The 27,953-nt window shown below is 37.2% G+C and overlaps 1 protein-coding gene across 3 annotated transcripts; it reads right to left on the bottom strand.

Moving 5' to 3' along the window:
- Positions 1 to 245: 245 nt before the first annotated feature.
- On the bottom strand, positions 246 to 27,953 carry ANXA10 (annexin A10). Of its 3 annotated transcripts, none has more exons than XM_084516669.1 (12): positions 27,814 to 27,953; positions 17,777 to 17,861; positions 14,605 to 14,699; positions 12,335 to 12,448; positions 11,237 to 11,327; positions 10,563 to 10,642; positions 8,248 to 8,301; positions 8,011 to 8,104; positions 6,484 to 6,579; positions 5,782 to 5,840; positions 3,531 to 3,653; positions 246 to 1,436 (listed from the first exon to the last, which is right to left on the bottom strand). In XM_084516669.1, exons 1-12 carry the CDS (start codon positions 27,829 to 27,831, stop codon positions 1,368 to 1,370), a joined length of 978 nt encoding a protein of 325 aa, XP_084372795.1. In that variant the 5' UTR covers positions 27,832 to 27,953; the 3' UTR covers positions 246 to 1,367. The 3 variants fall into 3 exon arrangements, with proteins under 3 accessions (XP_084372795.1, XP_084372796.1, XP_084372797.1); XM_084516670.1 differs by having other exon boundaries at positions 17,777 to 17,858; positions 27,814 to 27,945; XM_084516671.1 differs by lacking the exon at positions 17,777 to 17,861 and having other exon boundaries at positions 27,814 to 27,900.

Here is a 27,953-nt window from a genome sequence, read left to right as displayed (position 1 = left end):
TCTATCAGCGCAAGAGGGACCCAAGTGAAATTTCAAATTTATTGCAGATCGGCAGTTTTGTAGCCTAAGGTCAGTATTTGTGAAAAGCAAGGTACACTAAAAATACATTGTTTTCAGATGGGGAAGACGTAGGTGCAAACAGCATGAAAACAAACATATTTATATACTTTAACAGCAGTGCTTTATTCAGTCATACTGAGCCAGACTGGCAGAAAGTCACTACCTATTTTCAATCAAAGGTTTATGTCAAGCTGGAAACTTTGAAACGCAGGCAAAAAAATAAAACAGAACAATGACTTTAGTGTAATATTACCTCATTTATGCTTGCTTTTAAATCCCTTACATAAGGGGCTGACAGGAGATACAAATAGGCTAGAGGGTACAGTTGATAGACTGAATAGGCTCAAAATGTTTTAGGAAGTGTTACGTTTTCCTTCGGGATGATGACCTGAGGCAGGGTTCTGCCACCTTTATTCGCTTCAGTATGAGTTGTCACAAAATGTTCTCAAACTACGTGTGCTGGGCTTCAGGAGCACTGTCTCTTTGAACCTCATTTGGTGGTGAAGTGTTACCCATTATTAGCCAGCTCACAAATTACACCATAAGAGACACCCTAGGAATACCTCAGCACCCAGAATATCCATATTCAGTTAATGATTGAAATGACAGTGGAATTTCAAAATGGAACTGTTGGGCAGGCTGGGTCAGTTTGCAGAAGGCCATGCCATGTTTCCTCGTCCTGTGATTTTCAGCGCATGGCACTAAATCAGTACTTAGTTCTGTTTTTCTTTAGTTTCAAACAGAAAAAGGGAAATGTATTAAGTAGGTGTGCTAAATGAAAAAGAATACAAGAGTATTCTTCAGTGAGTGACTGATAATAGACTGGGACAGATGCTTAACTTGAACGTAATAAAGCTACTGTTTCAGAGCATAAAATCTGAACTTTAAGAAGAGGGGAAAAAACATTTAAAGGAGGAAATCTGTCTGCTAAAAATAAATAAAATGTTTTTTCTCTCCTAAATAGAAGTGAATAGGTTCTTCTGCATCTATTGTCTAAGGTTTGGGACATTGCAAGTCTAAATGATAAATATATGCTTACATAAAGTTGTTTTACTAGTTCTTCCATTAATTTACTTTTAATTATACTAACAGAAATATTAGGCAGAAATAGAGAGAAAGCTCTGTTTCTGACAATGTTTGTTTACATATTTTTTCCATCTCAAGAAAGATTTAAAATTAAGAAATGTATAGCACTGATTTTTCAATTATATTATGTAGATTAGGTATCTCTTACAGTGTGTTGTGTACAGGTTCAATTTCCATTTAAAATAGATTTATACAGGCTTCAAAATCCATCATCTTCTTCATTAATAATCTTCAGCATCGCCGGCACAGATAGCAAGTAAAGCTCTCTCATAGTGACCTGAAGCAAAATGCTGCAAGAGAAAAAATTCTGTGACTGTACTTATTTTTTCTTCTGTTTGTGTGTGACAAAGACTAGAGTGAAGTTATCATGTTTTCTAAAATATTAGTGTTTTTATAAGGATTCTGGGCCAAGATTTTTTAATTTCACATAACTCAGGTTTTGGTTACTTGGGGACCTACAAGCAATCCACCTTTGAAAAGTCCAATTAATTCAGTGTAATGCTTCTTGAGTTCAATACCAAAAAATCAAGAGCAACTTCTTACAGCTGCTGCATATCTTACAGTTGGAGTTTAGCAACAAGCAAAATGCAAAGGGTCTTAGAAAGAGTCATATTTGTACAATTCAGCAGTCCTAAAGAGATGATTTAACATATGGAGCAAGAGTACAAGAGGGAAAGTTTTTATGAAGGTTGACACCTGAACTTCCAGGATAAGACCAGACAAGGGTAACAGCAGTCTGGTATTAGTGTAACAGAATTTCTAGGTTGGAAGAGACCTCAAGATCATCGAGTCCAACCTCTGACCTAACGCTAGCAGTCCCCACTAAACCATATCCCTAAGCTCTACATCTAAACGTCTTTTGAAGACTTCCAGGGATGGTGACTCCACCACTTCCCTGGGCAGCCTGTTCCAATGCCTCACAACCCTTTCAGTAAAGAAGTTCTTCCTAACATCTAACCTAAAACTCCCCTGGCTCAACTTAAGCCCATTCCCCCTCGTCCTGTCACCAGGCACGTGGGAGAACAGACCAACCCCCACCTCGCTACAGCCTCCCTTGAGGTACCTGTAGAGAGCGATAAGGTCGCCCCTGAGCCTCCTCTTCTCCAGGCTGAACAAGCCCAGCTCCCTCAGCCTCTCCTCTTAGGACTTGTTCTCCAGGCCCCTCACCAGCTTCGTCGCCCTTCTCTGCACCTACTCAAGCACCTCGATGTCCTTCTTGTAGCGAGGGGCCCGAAACTGAACACAGTACTCGAGGTGCGGCCTCACCAGAGCCGAGTACAGGGGGACGATCACCTCCCTAGCCCTGCTGGTCACGCTGTTCCTGATACAAGCCAGGATGCCGTTGGCCTTCTTGGCCACCTGAGCACACTGCTGGCTCATATTCAGCCGACTATCCACCATCACTCCCAGGTCCTTCTCCACCTGGCAGCTTTCCAACCACTCATCTCCAGCCTGTAGCTCTGCTTGGGGTTATTGCGCCCCAGGTGCAGGACCCGGCACTTGGCCTTGTTGAACTTCATGCAGTTGACCTCAGCCCATCGGTGCAGCCTATCCAGATCCTCCTGCAGAGCTTTCCTACCCTCAAGCAGATCGACACACGCACCTAACTTGGTGTCATCTGCTAACTTACTGAGGGTGCGCTCAATGCCCTCGTCCAGATCATCGATGAAGATATTAAAGAGGACCGGCCCCAGCACCGAGCCCTGGGGGACGCCACTAGTGACTGGCCTCCAACTGGACTTGGCTCCATTCACCACGACTCTTTGGGCCCGGCTATCCAGCCAGTTTCTAACCCAACGAAGCGTGCGCCAGTCCAAGCCACGAGCAGCCAGTTTCTTGAGGAGAATGCTGTGGGAGACGGTGTCAAAAGCCTTGCTGAAGTCAAGGTAGACCACATCCACAGCCTTTCCCTCATCCACCCAGCGCGTCACTTTGTCATAGAAGGAGATCAGGTTCGTCAAGCAGGATCTGCCTTTCATAAACCCATGCTGACTGGGCCTGATCGCCTGCTTGCCCTGCAAGTGCTAAACCTTGCAGGACAGTGCAAAAGAAGATGGTATAATTAGTGTAAGAAACTTTTCATGCAACATATTCCTCAGAATATTCTGCCCTTTTTTTATTCCCCCTCTTGCTACTGCTGGGGAGGGACAAAATCACACAGGATGAGGGTGAGTTGAGAATCCACTGCTTATTTACCAAGGTCAGCCTGAGGCACTGAAAAGATATGTTATGGATATTAAACATTACCTTTTTTTTTTTTTTAATTATTATTTATTTATTTTTTAATCTATTGGAGTGAATAGAGATTAGCCCTCAGTACTTTTCCAGCAGGGCTCTGCACATGCTGCCTGTGCTGAATATATGCAAAGTGTGTAAAAACTTACTTTAATATCATGAAAGAGTGATTTGCCATATCTCTCTTTGTATCGTTGGCGTATATTCATCAAGTCAATTTCACTCCTGGCAATGAGAATCCTTATGACTGTTTTATTGTGGAATCCAAACTCCTGAAAAGAAAAGAAGACGTGAGGAAACTTGGCAATTGGACAGTATGTGTTTGCCTGTCTGTACGTGATAATATAACTTTTTAATGCATAAGCTGATGACTTAGAGCACCCATAAAAATATTCTAGATTTTAAAGGAGTTTAGGCTTTGAAAGGATTTGTTCTGCAGAGTTCACATGCTTGAATAATAGAATTCATATTAGTGAATAACTGAGATTCCCCACATAAAAGTGTGTCTTAACATGCACTGAGCCTTTTAAAGAGAAAAAACATGAACTTTAGCCAGTTGTCATAGGTAATGGGTTTTGTAGTTAGCTGTTGTGACTTCATTATGGAGTCCAGTCAACCTGTATTAAAGCCAATAATCTGTTTCACAACAGCTGCTCCCCAGTGTGAATTCAGTGAGATTTTTAACCACTGATTTAGAACTTAGATAGCTTGTATTCAGCAGTGTTTTATTTTAATTGTTTCTAAACAAATTTTCACATTGTGATCATATGGAGAATGGAGACATCTAGTGGCAATAAAAGTAATCAAAATAGATTTGTGGGTCCTGATTACCAATTTAGATTGTATAGAGCCAAATGGGTACTTTTATTGTCTAGCTATTTGTATTGAAATCTTGTTCCCCAAAAGACAAGTAATAAGTGATGTTAAAATAGCTGCATATGGAGAATTTGATACACGCTTGCTGGCTAGATTAAAATCTTTCCTATAAACCACTATGGACTGTGATTTCAAGCATTAGAATCCTGTGTGTTTTTTTTTTTTTTTTTATGTTGTATTGTAATGGGTGTGTAAAAAGCTTTTGGTGTAATCTGGGCATAGCTTGATTACAAAAACAGACACAATTTGAAATTCTTGCATTTCTTCCAAGAATTATCCGTGTTCATTAAAACAGTTTGTGAAAACAGAGAAAAGATACTAATTAAAACAAGATGCAGATGTTTATTCTTAGTCCTTCAAAACTTTTTGAAGTTATCTGAATGCATTACACACATTATCTGAATATAATACTGAAGAAAACTATCTGCATGATATTTTTTAAATTTTAAAATGAGATTTTAATCTGAAAAGTATTCTTGATACAGGACCTTTGAGAAACATTACTTTTTCTGTTAGCTGGTATTTCCTGGTACTTTTGGCAACGCTTCTTGGCATGTGCCAGAACCCTCTTTTGATCACTCAAAATACAGCCTCTTCCTCTCTGCCTGCAGGATTTTCCTTGGTTCTTTGCTGCCACAGGTCTGATTAAAAGAGCTTACAGCAGTAGCAGCAGCATCTGGAAGAGGGTACCTGGGGCCCTGTTGAAGTGTTGCTGAATAGTTTTGCTCAATGGTACTGGCTTGAATCCCATCTTTGCCATCCACATTCTAAAACGATTCGTAACATTTTATCCATGGCCTGCTTTTATCACCATCCTCTGAAGATCATGTTTAAAAGATTATGCTTAAAAGGTTATATTTTATTTTTTATATAACATAATTTCTAATTATTTCCACTAATTACTGCCTCATTATTTTCACTAATGAATGAAAACCAAATGGAAATATTTTCAGTGACCTCTTGTAGGAATTGTTTATAGGTTTTTCTTTGCACTGGCCTACGTTTCACCATGGCACTCATTTGGCTTAGTGTGTTAGTACTTACGCACAAAGGTAGAGGAACCTGCATGTATACATAGAGGCCCACAAGAAAATATGGCAATTTGTTTTCTTGTAACAGTAATTTGTAATTTAATTACTTGTGATACTTATTAAATCTCTAGAGCCAAAAATATCATAGTATGAAAAGTGCATATCCAGTTCTGCACAGCAGGTGGAGATACAGTCCAGAGAAAATAAAAGCTTTCAGTTAAAAAAAAAAAAAAAAAAAAAAAGGAAAAGAAAAAGGCATGTACCAGACATATCTGTAAAAACATATAAATATTTAACCTACTACTGTTACTGGTAAATCCTAACTGTTGTGTAGGCAGTACTGCTACAAAATTTATTTAGGTATCAAAAGTTTCAAAACACACCATCACACCGTAAAGATTGAACAGATTGATTTGTAAGTACTTGTTTAAGAGTAAACAAGTGAACAAAAAATAGGGAAGCTGCTTTTTATGATACATGGAGGACTACTTACGTGAATTGCATTGTAAAGCCTGTAAGCAAAGTAGGAAGGCTTGTCACGAACACAGAGAACTAGGAGAGAAGTTACAACAGGTAAACATAAGATTATTATAAAATCATTTCTGTTGGCCTGGGTAGTGCTACCCATGACTCAGCTTGAATTTATGCTACGAGTTTTCAAAAACATGATCACATTCATCGTTTAAATCAAAGTCTGGTACCTATTTTGCATGGGTACTCATTACTTTTGCATAGGAAGGCCTATTAAATACCAGTGGATACTCTCATATGATATTGGCATAGAAATATTATGAACCTTATTCTATAAATGGAAAACAAAGGCACATAAAGCTTAATGCTTGTTTGTATCCCAGTGAAACTCCTGACAAATTTCACCACTGATTTAATGTATGTGCAATCAGTTGCTAATGCATCTGTCATTGATCACACAAAATTTATTATCAAATGAAGAACAGCTATTAGTTCTGCTCAGTCAGAATCTCATGCTGCATATACACATTTTTAGTTTTACACAAACGTGGAACAGTAATTCTGTTCAAAAACCCTTTTCTAGTTATCTCCAAAACTTCTAATTACATAGCATAGGAGAGTAAAGTGGAGAAAAAAATCAGAAAAAGTATTGTTCTATTTGATATATCATATTAGAAATTTATTAAGAGATCACTGCTATTATAAAGTAATATTTTTATGTTACCTATTGCAACCAGCAATTCTTGAAAATATCCATCGTAACATTCATTAATGGCATCTACCAAGTCTTGCCCAGAGATATTTTGGAACTCCTGAAAAACTTGGGGAAAAGAATCTTCCTTTATTATTGTTCATTATCAATGATCAATTTCCTTTTTTTCCTCCTTCACCCCAGTATTATAACTCTTGACTTTATTTTTCCTCTCCATTTCTTTTCAATGCTTCATTAAGTTTATATACCCCAAGTAAGGCAATCTAAATGAGTAGCCTGAAACCTGGCTTCCAGGACACACTCTCCTTAGATTCTCCAGATAGGATTTAAAATGGATGCTCACCAAACCCTATTTTTCAACAGGGAGCTTTAATAAATTCTCTACCAACCTGTGCTTACGAAACCTGTAAGAATTTTGTGTCAGTAAGATATCTTCCACACTCAGCTTGGCTAAAACTGGCCAAAGGTTCGAAGATTATGAGAAGCATGTGATATATAGAACATGTCAGTATCCAGACATGTACACTCTTTGGATAATGCAAGCATGTGGATTTTCAGAGACAAATATACAGGGCATGCCTACATGAGCTTTAGGAGAGCAGGAGAATTTTCATCTCACTGCCCACTACAGAACTTAAGGAGAACTACATCCTCAAATCTTTTGGACACAGAGCATAACCAGGAATGTTATGTTGCGTTAATCCCACCATCACCAGCCTTACAGAAGTCATGATAGAGGAATTCTTTGGTTGCTCCATGACAGCAAAGTAGTTCTAAGCTGCTGTAGTAAGCTGGCATAAGAAATAGGGCTAGGTGCACAACAACAAACTTGTCACCAAGTGGACTTTTTTCCACTGCAGAGCAAAAGATGTCTCTTGTCACCAAACAGATGTCTCTTTTCTATAACGGAAGGTTTTTTTTTTCAATCTGTAATTATGTCTGACTATGTAGTTTTAAATAAAATTTTCCAATATGTTCCTGTGTTTGTGTATATTCATTAGGAGAGCAGATGTGGACCTTGCAAATTCACCCATCAAAAACTTCTTCGAAACTTCTGTGGAGATGCTTCAACACCGCAATGTGTTTTGACATACAAACATTTTTTGGGAATACTCTGACTGCCTCTCTCAAGGTGGCTCTCCCAAAGTGTTTTCACTCATAGCTAAGAGCTACTTAGGAAAAACAAGAAAAATAGATTAGGAAAAATCTGCCTTGTCATGTTGTGTTGTGTACACACTGAGTGCAGCCCTACCCTATTATCTTTCTTTGGCCATGCATTCTTTACTCTTTTATTAGGCCTTCTGACATCTAGCTGTTGTATCTACAGCTGTCTGTAGGCATCAGGAAAGTTCAACTTTGCATTACTTCCAAAATCCCATTAACATCAGCGGGATTCTGAGAGCTCCAAAAGTTCAAACTTAGGTTTCAGGCTAATACTCTGCTGCACACTGAGCTTCCTGGTATGTAAACCATGCTTTTATTAGCAAGTGAGATTTTTCCTTTCCACTGTATGTTCAAGCAGCTGAACCGCTGGATTACCCATCCACAACTGCTGGTAACTCTTGTTGCAGAGAATCATTTGCAGCATGTCTTTGTGTTCGCCTGTTTTCCGCTGACATGCTTCCCATAGAATCTATTATGCCAGAAAAAGAAAAAAACACAGAAGATTTTAAGTCAGTCCTAAATCACTTTAATCACTTTTCCACATTTGCATTTGCTTTTTTTTTTTTTTTTTTTTTTTTAATGTCTGAGAAGCCCACATGTGACTTTATTTACCATTGCATCCTGAGCAGCTGAAGAAGGATCTGCATATCCTTCCATCCTTGTTCCCTTGGGAAAAAAAATATATAAAATAACTTTATTCAAAAGTTTAATCCTAAATGTAGGAAGATGACATTTTCTCTATATGATGCTGTGTTGTGATTCTTGAGATACCACACACAGAGTTTTACACTGGGTCAGTGCATTAAAGAGTTAAATTCGCAACCATAGAAAATATCTTCAAGTTGTCATTTTATGTATTAATTTCTTGTAAGCAGAGGAACTCTGGAATGACAGTCTTATGAGAGGAAAAAAACATGGAAGTGGATAAACTGGCCCCATAAATATCCCATTTTTAGTTTGATTTTAAGTAAGACTTTACCTTACTGCCACCATGCCAATGCTATGAATGTTACATTGCTTACAATAATATGTAACTGCGAGGGGAAAACAAGTATAAAAATTGCCATTCACTGCTTATTTCTTATCAATAGGCATATTGCCAGAAGAATCCTTTCTCATTTTTTTTTCTTCCTGCACAAACTGTAGGAGCAAACACATCAAACAATGGCAATTTTTGCCTGCTTATAATAATTGTCTAAAAGTAAGATTAGAAAATTGTTTGGAAACTTGTAGAATGACTGATTTGTTGTTCTTTCCTGTTAAAAAAAAATAATTTGTATTTTAATGAAATTGTAACAATTTCACACAGCAAAGAGTGGAATTCCTAGTAACGGGATAAATTACTTGAAGGAGATCATGCCGGAATGACTGCATAAAGTTACATACAATTTGTTTAGGAAGAACTGACTATTCCAGAACCATTTCCTTCCGGAGGATTTTGCTGCAATACACTGACTGATGGCTGATTTCTGTAAATTCTGATGTGCCTCAGTGTGGATATCAAAACTGTAATTACTACACTATAGCAGTTGAGTAGTTTGCTCTCGATGTGTGAAGCATATTGACTTCTGTTTGCAATTAGATGTGTGTGTCATCAGTCTCAGGATTTAACAGAAATCAAAGCAAAGGGCTTTGGAAAGAAAACAATGCATTGGAAAAGTTGCTATAGAATAATCTTCTCTGAGCTGGATAGAACTAGAATGAAAAAGGATATTCTCCAGTGAAATATCACTGACTTTTAATATAAAACCATATCCAGACATGGATGATTCAATTAATAAATATAACATACACAGTATAGATTAGTAAAGCTCTAATTTCCTGCAACTGTTCTTTATCTTGAAACAAATAACCGTTAGATCTTATCTACAAAGTTGCTGATATCAGGCCTCTTCATGACTATCCGTGGTTTAACAAAGACTAATAATTTAGACTGAGATAATTTATTTTAAATTTATTCTCTTGACAAGTAAAAATTTCCCATGGTTTTAGTAAAGGTGAGAAGTGAGGTTGCCTAATCTGTAGCTCTTCATTTCTTAAGCATGGAAGAGTTTTCATTATTAGAGGGAAAAGTACTCCAATGTTAGAAAATATTGCCTGTTTTTAGCTTCCACCTTTGAAACATCAGCTTTTTATCTCTGTACCTCAGTGAAGCTTACTGTCATTTCAAGTCGTAGTAAGAAACATTCTCCCCAAACAAACACACAGAGAAATACAGATATACCTTATGTATGCTATTATCTGCTGACATTTGTTTTGCCATTATTTGTTATTCTGGTTTACAATACATTTTAAAGATACTGAGCATGGTGACTTCAATGAGAACAGATCACAATCTCACAAGGATCAACAACTTTGCAGCATAAAACTGCAAACTGGTAATACCGCAAAAGTCGGTGTGTGATAGTGGGAATTCTTGTGCCAGCATGCACATGTACTGTGATTTAGCATGTGCAGTAGTACAAAGAACGTAATGGTTAAAACAGGGAACTGCATAATGCATTCTTTCACAGTCCAGTGTGGATATATCTCCAGTTTTGCAAAATGCCTAGGCTGGATGATGAGCCTTATAGTCCGACAACAGAGAAAACACAGCTATAAAAATGAAAATCTCTTTTGTATATGAAAGTAGACTCCTTCTGAGATGAGACAGATTGACCGGAGGGTCAGCAGCTGAATATCCAGGGACTTACTAATAAAATACGCTGTTGACTTTTGTCTCCATCTGAAAACCAAAGTCAAAGTTGAAGTAAATGAAGTAATGTCAGCTCTCTTCCTCATCTGCTCTTTCCCCTCTCTTTTTCAGAAGTGTATCCCTGTTGAGCTAACCTGAGCTGCAGTCACTTTAGTATTTAAGGATTCTCAAATAGTATCAACAGTTGCTCTGATTTTTAATAAATACGCCATACTGTTTGTTTTTACAGTACCTGAGCAAGGTTCATAAGCGTGTCTCTGAAGTGACCTGAAGTCTCAGAATCGATATCTTGTTGAAGATCGTTATTATATTCTAGGTTAAAACAAAAGCATGTAATCTAAATCAAAAATGAACATGCTCTGAATATTACTAATGAAGATTAGCAAACACAGGACAAATAACTGGGCTGCAAATACATGCCCATTTTCTAAGGTGATAATTGAACAAGAACCCTTGTGGATTCCGCATGGACCTAACCACAGAGGGGCTCTGCCCTGCCTGGGGGCCTCAGCCACTAACCTGGCAGCCCTGCCACTGCTGCTGCTGTCTGATGGCAGGATACTTGGAAAGAACCCTCTAGAGAAGGTGAATTGAGAGTTCAGCCTGAGAAAAACTGTTCATGTTTTTCTTTTGAAAAAGTGTGCCCAAAGTTTCTGAACATCTCCAAATGTGGCTGCCAGGTATTTCAAACGCAATAGGCAGCAATAAATCTCAAAAATGCTGTGTCATATTTTAAATTTTAAACATTTTGCTTTACCTTTTAAAATATAGTTATGAGGAGGGGGGGGAAGAAGGAAACCTGTTAGCATTGAAAAGTTCTTGTAGTTCAGTTCCTTCCCTCATGCTAATATATCCAGGCTAATACACGTATTACAGCTGCTACTGTACACTTATGAAATACGTTACGCATTAAGTAGGCTTCTTTCATTTGGAATATCTCCATATTTGATCTTGAGGCTAATATGTCAATCAGACAGTTTTCTTCTGTGTCTACTCCCTATGTAGAAAGAAGTAAATATGAAAAGATCTCATTAGAAACCACAGCTTTCAGAAGACAGCAAGGCATATATTAGATGTAATAAAAGAATAGCAGTCCCTGTTGGAGCAGTGTATGGTGCACCTTTGCATACTCTACCTGTTTAAATAGAAATTGACTTTAAATTAATAGTAGAACCTTGTACTGCAAATATACTCCTACTTACTCTGAATTGTTGACAGAAACATAATGGGAAGAATTTTAGAGCTTGACTAAGAATTCAGGATTTGCTGAAAAAAAATGAGACGCAAAGACTGAGCATACATGCCCAGCAAGCATTCAGGCAAGCTGAAGTGAATATGAACACCAGTACTGTGTGGTGCTTCTGGCTGCTTCTAAGCCAGGAACACTGGGAAGAAAAGGATTATTTTTATTTATTTATTTATTTATTTTTCTTGAAAATGTGCAATTGGTTCAGTTTGAGTGGAGTGGTCATTGACTTGTCACAGGGTAGTTTTAAGTGTTTATTTATGTACACGCTATGCCAAGGAAGTATTGATCTCTGCAGAGGTAAAGCCTTAGTTTATGGCACTGGGACCAGGACGTGGGATAAAACTGGTGGTTGCTGCTACCTTGTCCTTTCCCAGAACACCCACTCAAATAAAAGACAGGAACCTCTATGTGGAAAAAGTTCATAACCAGTATTTAATGCAGCTGTTCAAATTAATTCTGTACGTAACATACAAGAATGCTTGCAAGATCAGGGCCTTACATTTCCCTGTAAAACTATATCTTTAGTTACCCAGTTTACCACAGGTGTATTTGTTGCATGACTAGGATATAATTTTTGTAGTTTTCAGCATACCAATAAATAAATAAACTTCCCCTAGCTCTCATATCCTAGTGTACTGTGAAGTACCTTTCCAGATGTTTATCAACCATTTAAATATATAAAACATCAATTAAACATATGTTCAGTAATATAATTGGTGACCATGTTCCTGAGTAATTCTTAATTAGAGATGTACCTTCAAGGCATGCCAGAGCTCATGGGCGTCATAGGAGGCAGGTGGATACATCAGGCCAACCATGACTTCTTTGAAGTGATGAGAGAGATTCTCTTTTAGGTCTGTTATCAAATCCTTGAAAAGACAAAAATGCATAGACAGGATTATTTCAACAGTGACGCTTCACAAAGACAGCTTAAAAATATTAGCACTTTTCTTTGTAAATGAATGAATTGTCCAAGATGAATGAAGGTGAACTGTCCGAGATGAGTTCTAGAGAAAATTATGTAACAAAGATATTTTTAAAAATAGTTCCTACTCCTTTTAGTACATGTGAGATGGCAATAGATACACAAGCAGGGAGACCACGTAGGCTTGTTGATTTTTGCTTTATTAGAATACAGAAGAAAATTCAGGGGTTAAAGTGCAACTACTATTTAACGGCTTGGAAACCTGAGTACTGCAGCAGAGCATCTGCAGCTTCCCGTGGCATAGTCCCTGTGTGAATCTGTGGGAGCTAAGCCCATGGAAGTCAAATCCCATAACACGCAGGCAGTTTCTTTTACTTTTTTTTTTTTTCAGGGTTATTCACTATGCAATTAATTTAAGAAATTATTGCTCCCAGTGCATAAAAACTTCTGCTTTGGATTACTTACTGAAAGGTTCTGTGCTTCAATTTATGTATATATTTTATTCAAAAGGAATTCACAACTTCTGGCAGATGCTGGATTAATAAAAAGGAAACTCTCCTCTTCCCCCAGCTGTGTCTCAGTACTCACTTGCCAGTAAGTTGACTAATGATGAGAGTTTCCTTCCCACTGTCCCCTTTACCAGTAGCCACCTTCAAAACACTGAGAATGACAAAAGCCTGATTATTATACAATTGCTGCTTCTGATTAACCTCATGCAGTTTTTTCTCTTTCTTATTTTATTTTTATTTTTTTCCCCCCACTGGGCAGCTCTCAGATAGGCTCTGACCTAAGTCTGAAATTAAAGGAGTATCAGAAATGGTTTCTATGATATAAACTGTTATTGTACAGGAGAGGTACCTTTTTCAGGTGTGTACATTGTTTTTGATATATATCTGCATGTTATGAAATTAGTAGCTAGAGTAGCAGTGAAGGAGGATGCTTACACATTAAAAAATAGTTTTATGATGAAGAAACACACAGTCTTCACTGAATGCACATTAGATGCATTTGACAACCACTAAATCACACATGGAATAGAAATTAATTCATTAAGATATTTCACTTATGACAACATGCCTGTGGGAAAATGGGTTAATAATACAAATGGGTACTAATTAAATAATGGGTACCTGCAATCAGAACTAAGGAAAGTTAAGTATAAAAAATAAGAAAAGACAACTCTAAGTTGTCATTATCAATATTTCCTAATTGTCTTCACTAAATTTTAAAGGCTGTGTATGTCTGAGTCATGGAACTGGTTCTGTGTTTTTTACAAGGTATCTTCTGTAGTCAGTGATAATCGTTTAGTTACCAATAGTAGATCTGGAAATGGGATCAAGGTATCTATCTCTTTTTATACATTTGAGAACTTGCATTGTTCTTCTGATGGGCTTTTTTTATGTTTTAATAACACAAACCTTTAACTGTTCAGTAGTCCAAACATTAAAAAAGACCTTGTTTTAGATATGATAAATTTAGATAAAATACATTAAAAATTTTGAAACACCTTTCAAAGAATCATAGGTTTAACATTAAGTGGCTCAGACAAGTACTATGCTTACTGTCTGGGTAGGGTTGCATGGCGTAAGGTCTGAGAATGTCCATGCTTGAGTTGAGAACATTAATCAGTGACTGAGTAAGAATTCAGCTCCTTGTAATTGATGGTATGGTGGTTTTTTGGCGTTTCAACCCAAATAGAATACTCTTTTATTATATTTCTAAAGACTTGGAAAAAGTATTGCAGAAAAGATGTTCTCCCACAACATGTTATGTTTCCCCCACACTAGAGGAAGAATTAAGTCTTTCCAAAAAATCTTGCTTTGTCATCAAAGGAACAGGATGAGCTACAGAAGGAACTTTGCATATCCTTTTTTTTTTTTTTTTTTTTTTTTCTAATAGTGTGGCAGAAATTCTGCTGTATAAATGACATTTTGAAAACTTCAGAGGTAGTGAGAGTAAGGGGAGGGGAACTGTGTGCCAGTCTGTTGGTGCCAGCCAGTTGTCCACCAGGTTTTTGACTCCAATGACTGACCTGAGAGAAGGACTGACCGACTGCACTGGAGACAGAAGTAAGGAAAGTACAGAGTGGACCTGTCATACCCTGCCATACATGTCTCTGTATGCCTCAGCAATCATAAGCCGCTGTGAATTGCAGCGCTGCGTCAGGATGTCAATCAACACATCTTTTTCACAACCTGAAAGAGAAACATGACACAGACTCTAAATTAACAAAATGTTGTTATTTACTTAGGCTTGTGATTGTTCATGTTTTGTTCAAGAACGTTAACCTAATTTCTTAAAAAAAACCAGACCAACAGATTAATATCCCACTGGTATTTACCAAATCAATGATATTTGCTTTGCTTATGTACCTTTCACTTGCTGGCATAATACCAGCAAATAGTGAAGTGTATGTTATTATGAGATGTATCGCCATCTCTCTCAAGCGAAATGGATTTGAAAGCATCAATAAAACAGATAGCAGCTTTCATCTGTTCAGAACTAGGCGTATGAGAAGAATTTGTGGCTGAGCCTGGAAGTCATGCTTTTATGCCCTCTTGATATTGATTAAATTGTCATTTTAGGATTAGGGACCTCTTTAATGGGAATGACAAATTCAGGCCATTTGTTGAAAAACTGGAAGATACTTATGTTCAGAGGAACTATAAAAGATAAATGATGAAGTTTTAAGGAATAATTTATTTTAAAAATCAATTTCGGAGTGCATTTTGTTGAAGGTTACCTATGCTTTTTTTGCTTGGTCACGATAGTTTAGAGCTAAACTTCCATAACTCATCAGTATCAGCTACTTAGGAAAAAGAAGATAATGATTAACATATTCTGAAAATTATTTTGTCATTTTTTTATGGATATTTAAATGCCTAAATAACTTTACTCATTTTTCTAACACCACTGGCATCAGTGGAATAACATGTGACTAATCCTCTTTACAAGAATGAATGTTGTGTGCAAAACCTGGGGCCAAAGGTGTCAGTGCTTGTAAAGACTATGGACACTTAACCTGTTGTAAGCTGAACTTCATATTTTGTCAGTTCTCTTTGAAACTAGAACTTTGTTCTATGTACTTTGCTAGGTAAATTAAGGTAGGGTTAATGCATATGTATTTACAATAGGAAATGACGAGTATCATCTTTATACTGTCATGTTAGCAACATTGCATTAAAAGTGCTATTTAAAGTCTAGCAAAATGTTTAAGTAAAACTTCACCTGTAGTGAACTTAAGCAAAAAAAGCTACTTCTTGTTGTTCTTAGTAATATCCATTACAGTGTTTCATTAGACATTAAGACTGAATCCCTCAGTTTTCCTTTAAACAAATTGCAAACAGAATGCAAGATTTGGTGCTGTACTACCTTGTGAAAATCCCGAGAGATATAAAAACTGTGACACATGCAAAATCTTCATTTGAGGAGTATGTTTTACATGATAGTGAAAAAAAATCATCTTTCAGATCCTCAGCAATACCAACTTTGTTCAACAGGAAACCAGAAAAAATCAGAGGAAAGGAACAAAGGAAAATGTAGAGGAATAGTAGTGAACAACACTTTTTCATCCATAGACTGAAAGCAAAAATTCCTCCAGAGGAAAAGGTAGTCAATACTTTAAAAATGTCTTCTCCGTTTCTTTTTATTTCTTGGTTACTACTATTTAAAAGGCACAACAGTTTCTGTTAATAGTTAATTGTTGAAGTTACAATTAAAAATTTCTGGTTTAGTCCTTCACTGTAGTGACATAACATAAACTTCTATTTTTCTCAAGGAAAGCATTCACTACTATAAGTGTTGGTATATGTTTTAGTTTAATCTTAATCATATCTGAGTTCCTGCAAATACAGAGTATTTGCAGGAATACTCAAATACTCTATGACAGAGTGACGCGCTGGGTGGATGAGGGAAAGGCTGTGGATGTGGTCTACCTTGACTTCAGCAAGGCTTTTGACACCGTCTCCCACAGCATTCTCCTCAAGAAACTGGCTGCTCTTGGCTTGGACTGGCGCACGCTTCGTTGGGTTAGAAACTGGCTGGATAGCCGGGCCCAAAGAGTCGTGGTGAATGGAGCCAAGTCCAGTTGGAGGCCAGTCACTAGTGGCGTCCCCCAGGGCTCGGTGCTGGGGCCGGTCCTCTTTAATATCTTCATCGATGATCTGGACGAGGGCATCGAGTGCACCCTCAGTAAGTTCGCAGATGACACCAAGTTAGGTGCGTGTGTCGATCTGCTTGAGGGTAGGAAAGCTCTGCAGGAGGATCTGGATAGGCTGGACCGATGGGCTGAGGTCAACTGCATGAAGTTTAACAAGGCCAAGTGCCGGGTCCTGCACCTGGGGCGCAATAACCCCAAGCAGAGCTACAGGCTGGGAGAGGAATGGTTGGAAAGCTGCCAGGCAGAGAAGGACCTGGGAGTGATGGTGGACAGTCGGCTGAATATGAGCCAGCAGTGTGCTCAGGTGGCCAAGAAGGCCAACGGCATCCTGGCTTGTATCAGGAACAGCGTGACCAGCAGGGCTAGGGAGGTGATCGTCCCCCTGTACTCAGCTCTGGTGAGGCCGCACCTCGAGTACTGTGTTCAGTTTTGGGCCCCTCGCTACAAGAAGGACATCGAGGTGCTTGAGCGGGTGCAGAGAAGGGCGACGAAGCTGGTGAGGGGCCTGGAGAACAAGTCCTACGAGGAGCGGCTGAGGGAGCTGGGCTTGTTCAGCCTGGAGAAGAGGAGGCTCAGGGGTGACCTTATTGCTCTTTACAGATACCTTAAAGGAGGCTGTAGAGAGGTGGGGGTTGGCCTGTTCTCACACATGCCTGGTGACAGGACGAGGGGGAATGGGCTTAAGTTGAGCCAGGGGAGTTTTAGGTTAGATGTTAGGAAGAACTTCTTTACAGAAAGGGTTGTGAGGCATTGGAACAGGCTGCCCAGGGAAGTGGTGGAGTCACCATCCCTGGAAGTCTTCAAAAGACGCTTAGATGTAGAGCTTAGGGATATGGTTTAGTGGAGGGCTGTTAGCGTTAGGTTGGAGGTTGGACTCGATGACCTTGAGGTCTCTTCCAACCTAGAAAATTCTGTGATTCTGTGATTCTGTGATTCTGTGAAATACATAAGTTACTTGGACATCACCAGTGAGTCTTACTGTGATACCTTTAAGAATCAACACATACGTGGTGATACTTTTAATATTACAAGTATCTATCTATCTATCTATCTATCTATCTATTTGCCTTATTCTGAAATAACAAACATGTTAGAATCAGTGAAGATACTTACTAATTCCCTGTAGGGCTCCTCCTAGCACCTGAGCATCCATAATAGGGTTAAAATTTGGAGCAGGAAAAATTGTTCCTTGTGTCTGCTAAAGGAGAAAGAAGCCTTTAGTTGAGGTGTTTTACATCTTTAACTGAATATATAATTCTGGTAAAAACCAACAATCATAAGGTTAAGCAATCTTTGCTTTATGTGGAAGAGTATGCTAAGGTTTAAATTTATGAAACGGAATTTGCAGTAAACCCTAGGAAGGCTGTGTAAGTTAGGCATGAAAAAATAAGGTTTTAATATAATGTATTTTTCTCATTAAGATGTAACAGCAATGTTGTGTTTCTCTATTTCCTAACCTTTTTCTGAAAATATTCTTTTATCTTTCAAAGTTAATTTGTTATATCCCTGACAGTCTTTAATATCTATTTCTCTTGATATTTCTAATTTGAAAGGACTAATGGGAAAATAATGAATGAGATGTTGTGAGATGTTAGGTTGCTTAAAAAGGTAGTAATTTTTAAAAGAAATTATGTTACTGCTAAGTGTGAGATCTTTCTGGTTTGCCACATAGAAGGCAACACCATTTTTCTAGTTGCTTTTTAACTGATTAAATTATCTTCAGTTCATTCTCAGTGATACTTTGTTTCATACATTCTTATTCTTTTTATGAAATTCATGAATAGTAAATGGAACTGATGTACTCATTTTGATAGAATCACAGATCTAGGAGTATACAGATGAAAATAACTGAGGTTGAAAGCTGCTTAGCTCTGTCCCTCTGTTAACTTCTTTAGTTCCTCTGAGGACACTACCTGCCTTTTCAGATTTATCTGGTATGAAGGTTATCTTTTATGATGATTCCAGTTCTCAGTCAGTACACCTGATTAAAATAACCCTTTTAACTAGAAATTTCCATTTAAGTGGAGAATGGGATATAATTTACAAATGCAAATGGTATTTTTATACAAATACCTAGAATTGGGAGGAACACTAATTACGTTAATTATTTTTTTGTTTTGTTTTGTTTTGTTTGCTCTACATACACTTGAAAGCCTTTTGTATATGGTGCCTTCAGTAGTAATGACATACACATACTGGTTTTGTGTATGGCCACTAATGATGTGCTTTTCTGGCTTGCAATTTTAGGAAAGGAATTTAAAAGAAACAAGCAAGAAGTAGGTATGTTTGAAGAGAAGGAAGATAACATGTTTTGATCTGTTTGATGATTACTTCAGACCTACCAAGCAAAAGTAGGGGCAAGCAAATTGTCAGTGACTAAGTGAGAAAAAGAATGTATGGTCAGAAATTTAAGATTTTTAAAGGAGTTACTTTACACACAAAAAAAGAAAGTATTTGCTGACAAAAATACCTTTCTGCAGTTTGGTTATCATTTTAGGTACAAGGCTCTACTTTTATAACTGAACATAAAATACATACTACCATTTTACTCATTAAAAACTATCAGGAAAATATGAGAGAAGATTCTTTGCAGATAGGGAGAGAAACACTGACCACAGAGATGACAATGAGACCATGCCAATTTTTATTAGGTGATACATAATGTATCACCTAAATTGAATTGCAGACTCATCCACAAGCTATCTTCCACCCCATCTTCCCCTTTCAATGTGGGAATTGTCTGTGTGTCCTGAGCCTCACTGGTCATGTAACATATCCGTTGGTTGTGATTAGCCTCAGCAATTGAGTATTTATGTCCTCACGACTTCCTATTTTCTTATAGTACACATGCTCTTCAGATGTTGTTCACCAGAAGTCTCTGAGGCACGTGCCACTGGCAGCAGTGTGTAATTTAAGTTCTGTTTGGCCAGATGGTACGAGGTGCTAGTTGTGATTATTTCTCCCCTTTTCTTGCTAGCATGCCAAATAGTGCAGAGCATCAAAGATCGCTGTTCCAGGAGACAGAAATGCATGAACTCTGTGGCTGATAGTCAGGTAGCTGGACAAGCCACCCTGAAGCTTACTGATAAACAAAATCGCTATGGAAAGAAGTGCTGGAAGATACTGTTAGAATGCAGGATCAAAAATGTATATTGATGTATGCTCTGAGATAGGAAAATGAAATTTAGCTTTCTGCCTCTGTAATTCATGCCTTTCAAAATGTCTGAGCTACTAAAATAGCTCATCAATCTTGAGAGGGAAAACAAAATAAGTCCAAAACCAAACTGTTATAAAATATTATGTTAGAGTTGCCAAAACAGAAAATGTTTTGATGGGAATAATAATAGAGAACGATAGGATGTAAATGGATCTCGAGTTATACATACAAGACTCAAAGACTTTTAGGATAGACTTTAAACCAAAGATAGGAAGTGTAAGAGTATCTGGCATTCAGTTTAGTGCTCTATGAACCTGTCACGGCCCTTGCTAGTCAGAAGGATGGTGGGGAGAGAAAATCTTGGGGATGTACATATTTAATCAAATTGAATTTAAAGTAGCAATGCTGGCTCTTCATCTCTGCAATAGCTATGAACAGGTTCCATTCCCAGAATGATTAGTTATCTCAAAGTATTTCCTTTCACAATTTCAGGTTTGTGGTTTCACAAAGTGAACAACTAAGTCACTTTTAGTCTTTACAGCACTTACAATATTTGCACTAGAATCACAAATAATCTACTATATGGATGCTTTAACTGTGGATTCCTGCATAGTCCTTGGAACTAAAATTTTGAATATGTATCTTTATTCATGAAGCAGTCAAAAACAACAAAAAGGCCTTGCATGAATGAGTATTTGCAAGAATATAATGAAGGGATTCATCATAGCAAAAGCAAAACCAGTTTTGAATACACAGATTTGCAGACTTGGAAGTTTTTGACCAAAGAAATAAACACAGCTCTTGCAATTTATCTTTCAGGCAAAATAATGGATACTTGAATGGGCTCAGTTCCCTCATGGCTCAGTGGGGCTGCTGAATACTTCTTTTAGAAAGTATTCACCACCTCATTCACCATCAGCAGATACAACACAATCTAGTAAACTCCTTATATTAGATCTAGCAAGGATCTAATTAATGACATAATGCTTTTAAGTAGAATCAAATTAAATATGAAGGTTCCCTTTGAGGGGAAGAACCTTCATCCTTTTATTTACTTTTAAACAAATTAAAATTGAATTAAAATTTTCCTGTAGTGTACACATTGTAATTGGCTTTGTCATTCATACCCCACAAGACATTTGTGCCAGTGTTATTTTTGATGAGGATTTCCAGTGTCCCTTGGATTTGGATTTTCTGAGTGGTTTCTCAGCAGGCTCAGCACTCTGTCAATATGTAACAGTTCTCTGAAGTGAGCTCTAGGTTTTACATCATATGCACAGGATCCTTGGGAGGAATTTCTGCATTACTAATTGATGTCTTCTTGTAGGTGCAGCTCACAGAATTACTGCTGCAATGTACCTTTATGAAAGTACCCTGGTATTTTGTGGTGTATACCCAATCTAACCTTTAGGAAGATTTATTCCATCACAACCTATGTCAGTTCTATCCTGCAACCACTTTCATAATTTCAGTCTTTGACAAGCCTGTGGAGTTGTTCCTGGTTCATTTTATGCATTTAGTTGCACAACCTTCAGGAGTATATCACTTCATAAACTTGATTCCACCTGTTTTCGTTGAATTTTTGATGTAAGGTCACCAGCAGGTCAGAGCCAAACCTTTACAGCAAACTTTGTTGATTTGGGGTCTGAGTTCAGTATGATTTGGCAGTGAAAGCCTACCACATACTGTGTGCTGCAACCATTTGTTTTCTGTGCTGTAGCAAAGAATTCCAGGGATCTGTGTGATATTTACCATGGAGGGCAGAGCCTAGGAAATTTACTAGTAGACAGTTCAGTAGAGACAGGGATTGCTTCTTCAACCATACAGACCTGTCTGAAGTAAATCCTGCACAGACCATCTGTACCCTTGTCAGAGAGGACAGGGCATAGCCAAGTAGTGCAGAGGCAATAGTGGCAGTACTATCATGTGGGGACAAGATGCTACATGGCAGGTGAGAAGGTAAAAAACAACTTGCTTCAAAAGTAACACAGAAATCCAAGAGGTTGCTTTTCTGAGAAACTGGCTCTTCTAATGTCCTCTGGTGCAGTGTTATGGGGAAAGTGTAAGCATGGAAGAGATGGTATAATTTCAAGTTGTTGAGCAAGACTGAATGATCACAGTAATCTTCTGTACTGAGAGAGAAGCCAGGAGGTTGTGGCAGGCATTGTGTTTTGTAAAGGTTTGCTACAATCTTGTAGTTGTTTAGAAGTGCATGTAGTTACAACATTCTTTTGCTCAACATTCCTGAATAAAATGAAAAAATACACCAAAACAGTGATCACCTTGGCAAAGCTGGGGCTCTGTTCCCATAATCTAGGGCCCAGGTTCCATAGTCTCGGGCCCAAGGTTTGCATGTCTAAGTGTGCCTAGGAAACGCATGTATAACTGCGGTGTTCATCACTGCACAAACTGACAGGGCAGATCAATAGAGGCATTTGGTTTCTGGATTAAATTAGTACAGATTGAATGTTGTTCAGAGAGCAGACAACCACGGGGCAGCAAATTGTCCATTTCCATTACCTTTGGTTAGAGAATTTCTACTGTCCTGTTTTGCAGTAGGCCATTTTTAGGGTTGATTAAACACCTGAGTGTAGTTGCATGTGCTGCTGTTTCACTTCAGTCATTTTTATTGAAGTCAGATGTGACTGACCAATAAACCCCTGTAATGGAAGAAGGCTCAGTAGAGCTAGGTATGAGTGATGTGCTTATGAAGCTTAGTGTTTGTAGCAGGGAGTGTTAGGGACTGGTAATAGGAATCATGTGGGTATTGAACCGTGTAGTGCAATTGCTGTGTTTTGCTAAATGTTGCTTCCATTTGTATTGTTTTCAGTATGTTTTGTATAGTTCTAAATTAAAACTCCTGTGTAACATCAATTATCATTGAATAGGTAGGTTGATACTAAATGTTGTACTCTCCATGTGTGGAATATCTGAAGAAAGATGGTTGGAAGCTGTTGGACTCTGACAGGAAGTTTTGAGTCTATGGCCATTTCTGTTACGTTTGCATGTCTCTTTTTTTTCTGTAACTTCTGAAAAGCATGGGGAAATTAATAATATGATCTCATTATTTTTCTTGTGTATACCTTAAGATGGTTACTACAGGTATGTTGAGTTATTCCCCTCTTGAGTTTTTCTCACTTAATGCTTGTTTTTTAAAATGCGCTTAATTCTTCCAAAAGTCTATGAGAAGATCCTAAACATCTAGTGAAACTTATTTGAAAGAGAGAAGTCTACCTACGTACAGAAAAAATAAACCTTAAATGCCTTCCAGTGAATGAAACGTCCAGCAGGTTCAGAGTAATTCAAGGAACAGCTCCCCATTGATCAGGATGAATTATTACGAGGGACAGAGCACTGGTACCATCATCAGATTCCAGCAGCTTTGAGGCAACAATCACATTACAATAACTCCTTCTGCAGATTAGTTGAAAATATTTTACAGGAGCAGAGAGCACATCATAAATCAAATGAATGTCACTACAGCTCCCTCTGCAAAATAAAAAACATGAGGTGGCAACTACTGTGAGAAAGAGCATCAAGAATTACTGTGGCTGATCACCTAAAAAACAAGACAAACCAAAACAAATAAACAATCTGTGCTTTTATCAGAAGCCCTCCTAGATAGAAGCAAGGTAAAAAATTACTGATGCGCCCAGGAACAGCAGTATTAACCCTCAGCAAAAATGACTAGAAAGCATGTTGTGGATCTTGAGCACTGGGTTGTTATAAAGATGAATTCAGAGGCGAACAGGATCGGCTGAACGGTGGATTAAGACACACACACACACAAAAGGCTATGCTTATGCTGATAACACCTTTCCTTTTCTTAAGAAATAGTTTGACAAAGGTGTTATAGTTTCTAGTTCAGCACTTCTAGGTTATAATTTATAATGCTAAAAACTAGATTCTAGCTTTTCAGCTACAGGCTGAATAAGTTTGTTTTGTTAAAAGTAGGCTCTTCCCAAGTTTAATTTTTCTGGTCATTACTGTAATGTTAGTTCAGCTTTAATTTGCTGAAATTGGCTTTATCAGTGAAATTTTAGAAGAGGAAAATCTGGTAACATACACAAATGCTCTTGTATGTCCTTAATCATTAAGTCATTTCAAGATTCAAACCAGATATTAAAGCATCTAGGGCTATTTCCATTATCTCGAAGGAATGCAGACCAGGCTCTTAGTGCTTTCTCCAACTCTGGGTTTACTATATCTGAGTTTCTCTCTGTAGGAAAATCCCAGTTTAATTATGTACTTGTAATCAGCTACTGTATACTTACACTAAAGTTCAAGGAAGTATTATGTCTCCAGACTAAAACCAAGTATGCTATGTGGCTGCTGTCTTCAAATAGAAGTGACTCAGAGGTTCACTGGAGTACAAAAGAACTAATCAACACAGGTGCTGAAATACAAAACTGCTAAAGTCAGGAAGAGGGCAAAACATGGGACATTAAAAAAAAAAAAAAAAAAAAAAGATCTAAAATTTATGCTACACCAACTTTGTGATCCTGAATTTCACACTTAAAATTAGTATTATGTTGTTATTTCCTGGGAACAAAAATTGTATTTCATGGCAAAGTTCAATCTGCAGTGGTGAAAGTTGTATTGCAGTTTTCGTGATGAGGAGAAGTTAGAGCTACTTTCACTGAATTTCATTTCTCAAAATACAATGCTCTGGACTCACCCATACAAGTATTTATAAAAACAGAGATTTATTTCCATAGAAGTGGTGCTGTTGGGACCTCCAGTTTATACATATCTGCGTTTGCTTGCACATGTGAGTTTAACTCTTGAAAAGAACTGATTCCAAAATGGCAATGCTAACAGAGCAGCTTTCTGTGGAGACGATGGAATGAATAAAAATGAAGATAGAGACTAGAAAGAGACTATACAATTTTGGTAAGTCTGAAGAACTATACTTGCACCCTACCTGCCTTCTGTACAAGTGCAAGGAAGTTATACCTTTTCCTGACCAAAGTCATAAGCAGTTCAACAAAAGTATCTGTAAAAGCTGAGGCTGCATTTATCAATTCACGATACACAAAGTTCAAGCAATTCAGTCTTGTGATGGAAACAGCAATCTCAAGTATGAACAACCTTCTAATAATATTTGTTCAGTAAGTCATTCTGCTGATAACAAGCCATCAAAGTCAGATTCCTTAGTCTGAATGTTTCCCATAAGGAATATCTACTAAAATAAAATGCTTGCTTTAACAGCTAACTACATGCTATGTGATAGCTGTACTTTTGCAAAGATATCCTCTGTGTGCAACTTTATTATTAAAAAACAATATATGTTCACAAGTAATTTTAGTTCACTGTGAGAGTTTATTGTATGTTTTATACTTCATTTGGATAATATATGAGACAGTAATGGGAGAGAAACATTTAAACATAGAAAATTCAGTCTTTGTCCAAAATCTTCCATCTTTCCCTATATGTGTATTTCAGAGAGGGTACAGATGTCTTCTTATTTGGTTGCTAGTAGTTTTACCTCTGTACGTACTGTGGGAAGCCATTTCCTGTATGTAATCTCTGCTAATGAAGTTGCACAGTGTTGCTGAATCTGTCAGAACTACTGCTGTGAATACTTCCTACATCTCACTCTTAATCTTGGTTGGCTCCATCCTATTCAGTTTTTATATAACATATGCAAATACTAATATTTAAAACATAAAGAAGATAACCTTAAAGAATCAACTAAATTTAGAGAAAAACAAAACAAAACAAAACACGAAAAACACTATTTCTAATTCCTTTTTCCTGTTTCTTAAAGTTCTAGATCAATAGTATATTAGTCTATTGAGATTTCTTCAAAATGGCATTTAGATCTAAAGCATGCTCTTAAGATTTGTCCTCAATCTAAGGTTGTGTTTAATGAGAGTAGGCAATAAATTAATGTGACTCACAACTCCATCCTACATGAGTCCTGCTTTCTTGCTTGTGATTTGCTAGTGCTCTTAGAAGAGTGATTTTCTGCTGTTTTGTTGCCGAGTCCCATGTGAGAAAAATGCCATTGCTCCATAATGGACTCTATGTTGAGGAACCAGCAGACATCCAGGAGAGGATATTTGCATGTGCTCTACATTATACTCGCCCGTTCTTTCTCCTCAGCTGGGAAGTCCTTTCCACGGGTTAGGAGCCACTGAGCTAGTTGATACAAACCTCCTTTAATTTCTCTCCCTTACCAGCCCACATCACATGGAGGAAATGGAATTAAAGAGTAAAAATTTACCCAGCCCGAGAATCCACAAAGATACTTTTTCAGAGAAAGTCTGTAATCAGATCTTGATGTCCTTCATGAGGCAGAGTCTACATTGTCTACATTCATTTTTCTGCTCTTTTACTTCTATAATTGAGAAAAACAAAGGGCTAATCAGAGTCTCTTTACATGTTTTAAAGGAGGGGGAATGGAGAGACGATATTCACACCAACATTTAATTTGCAGTATTTTGGTGCAATTGAGAGGATCAAGTTAGGATCTAAAGTCCCCTTTGCTTAAGTCAGTCTTAGGGGCTGATTAATGCAGAATGATTACATTAAATGAAGCCTAAAATAGCTGGCATAATCATCTCCCTCAGTGAAGAATCAGTATATAATCTATCAGGTTTTTCTGATAATGCTACCAACCTAGTGCAATATTGTTATCTTACAAATATAATTTACTAATTTTAATGACTTAAAAGTGAAATAATTTATCCTTTAATTTCTTATAATTTACTACCCTTTATACCAGGCAACATATCACTTGAAGATGCAGTGTCAATGATTTAAATACAATTGGTCTTGGTAAATCAGTAGATGAAAATAAACTGAACTTTTTGAGTTCTTCAGCTGAAATGCATCTACTAGGTTTATTAGGTGGAGTAGTTCTTCTCTTGCTTTAGTTATCAGGAAGAGGTTAGTTGTTATTAATTAAAAGAGAAAATAGGAAATGAAGAAAATCCCTTTTCAGTTACTAACTGGTCTAGTAAAGAATGTAAGATCCCAAACTGTAGAAAACCAGACACATTGGTAAAAGCCATTCAAGATCTAGTTCTCTAGGAAAAATAAAATAAAATAAAAAAAAATAATAAATATATATATATAATGCTATAGGAAGAAATATTTTACTGAAGAGATTCAAACAATTAGTGCAATTATGGTTTTAGACAAAGTAAGTAAGTAACAAAAAACTTGTCTACTCTTTAAAGAATTCTACATTGATCCATAAATTTATTGGGAATGCACATGCAAAACACCTTTAAGAGGAATGACTCATTATTCCTATTAGTAATTAATTAAAGTACATGAAAATCCTTAGTGAACATAATTATCAGTTTGCCAGGTGCAGAAAGCGATTTCATATTTTGCTGTCAAAAAATAATAATTAACAGTAGTTTTCAGAATGGGGAATTAAAATTGCAGTATGAACTTTCATTTTCTTGAAGAGATCATATGGAAGCATCTAGTATATTTCTACAATTTATTAGTTAGGAACAATAATCAATAGCTTTTCCTGTGTTATAGTGCTTTTACAGGTACCACTTTTTAGTTTAAAATATTTTTTCACAATGTGAACAAAAACAAATGCTTGTGAGTGATAAAAGTGTATAGTTACTTTATGCAGTTATGCAGGCTTTGAAAATAGAAACCCACCAAAATACTGGTGGTTTTATTTTTTTTAGTGGTATCATCTGAACAACTCATATTTTAATGTTTAATGTGATTTGGTGGTTGTATGCAACTTTGTGTCTCATTCAACAGCTTAGTGCAAGTAAAGAAAACCCACAAACTCACAAACAAGTAGCAGGAACTGATAATTCTGTATTCTCTACACTTCATTTTAGACACTTCATATATACTGTCGGTAACCCCAGAATTAGACATAAATCTCAAATAAATGAACTTCACATGATATTAATTTCTACCAGTGGAGGGAAATGGGTCTCAGCACATGTTAACAATTCAGAAGCAATGAAGAATTTAGAGATTTCAGAGAACAGATCATTATACTCACATAATCTCCACAATACATTTTGATGCAAGTCTTCAAGTTCTGTTGAGATCAAAACAGTAACTTCCCTAAAATAAAGCTAACCGTTTAGTGAACAAAGTTGGAATAGTTATCTCATTCTGTTTTAGAGAATTGAGAGAAAC

Source organism: Aythya ferina (genome assembly GCF_964211825.1).
Source record: "Aythya ferina genome assembly, chromosome: 4".
NCBI lineage: Eukaryota > Metazoa > Chordata > Aves > Anseriformes > Anatidae > Aythya > Aythya ferina.
Note: the sequence above shows the minus strand (reverse complement) of the source record. Positions and strands in the feature narration are given on the sequence as shown.

Excerpts from the sequence above, each read along its gene's own strand:
- ANXA10 (XM_084516669.1), bottom strand. Across the intron at positions 8,302-10,562 it reads CGCTTATGAACCTTGCTCAG|GGAACAAGGATGGAAGGATA; the intron begins GTACTGTAAAAA and ends TTTTTTCCCAAG. Across the intron at positions 1,437-3,530 it reads CACTCTTTCATGATATTAAA|CATTTTGCTTCAGGTCACTA; the intron begins GTAAGTTTTTAC and ends TTTCTCTTGCAG.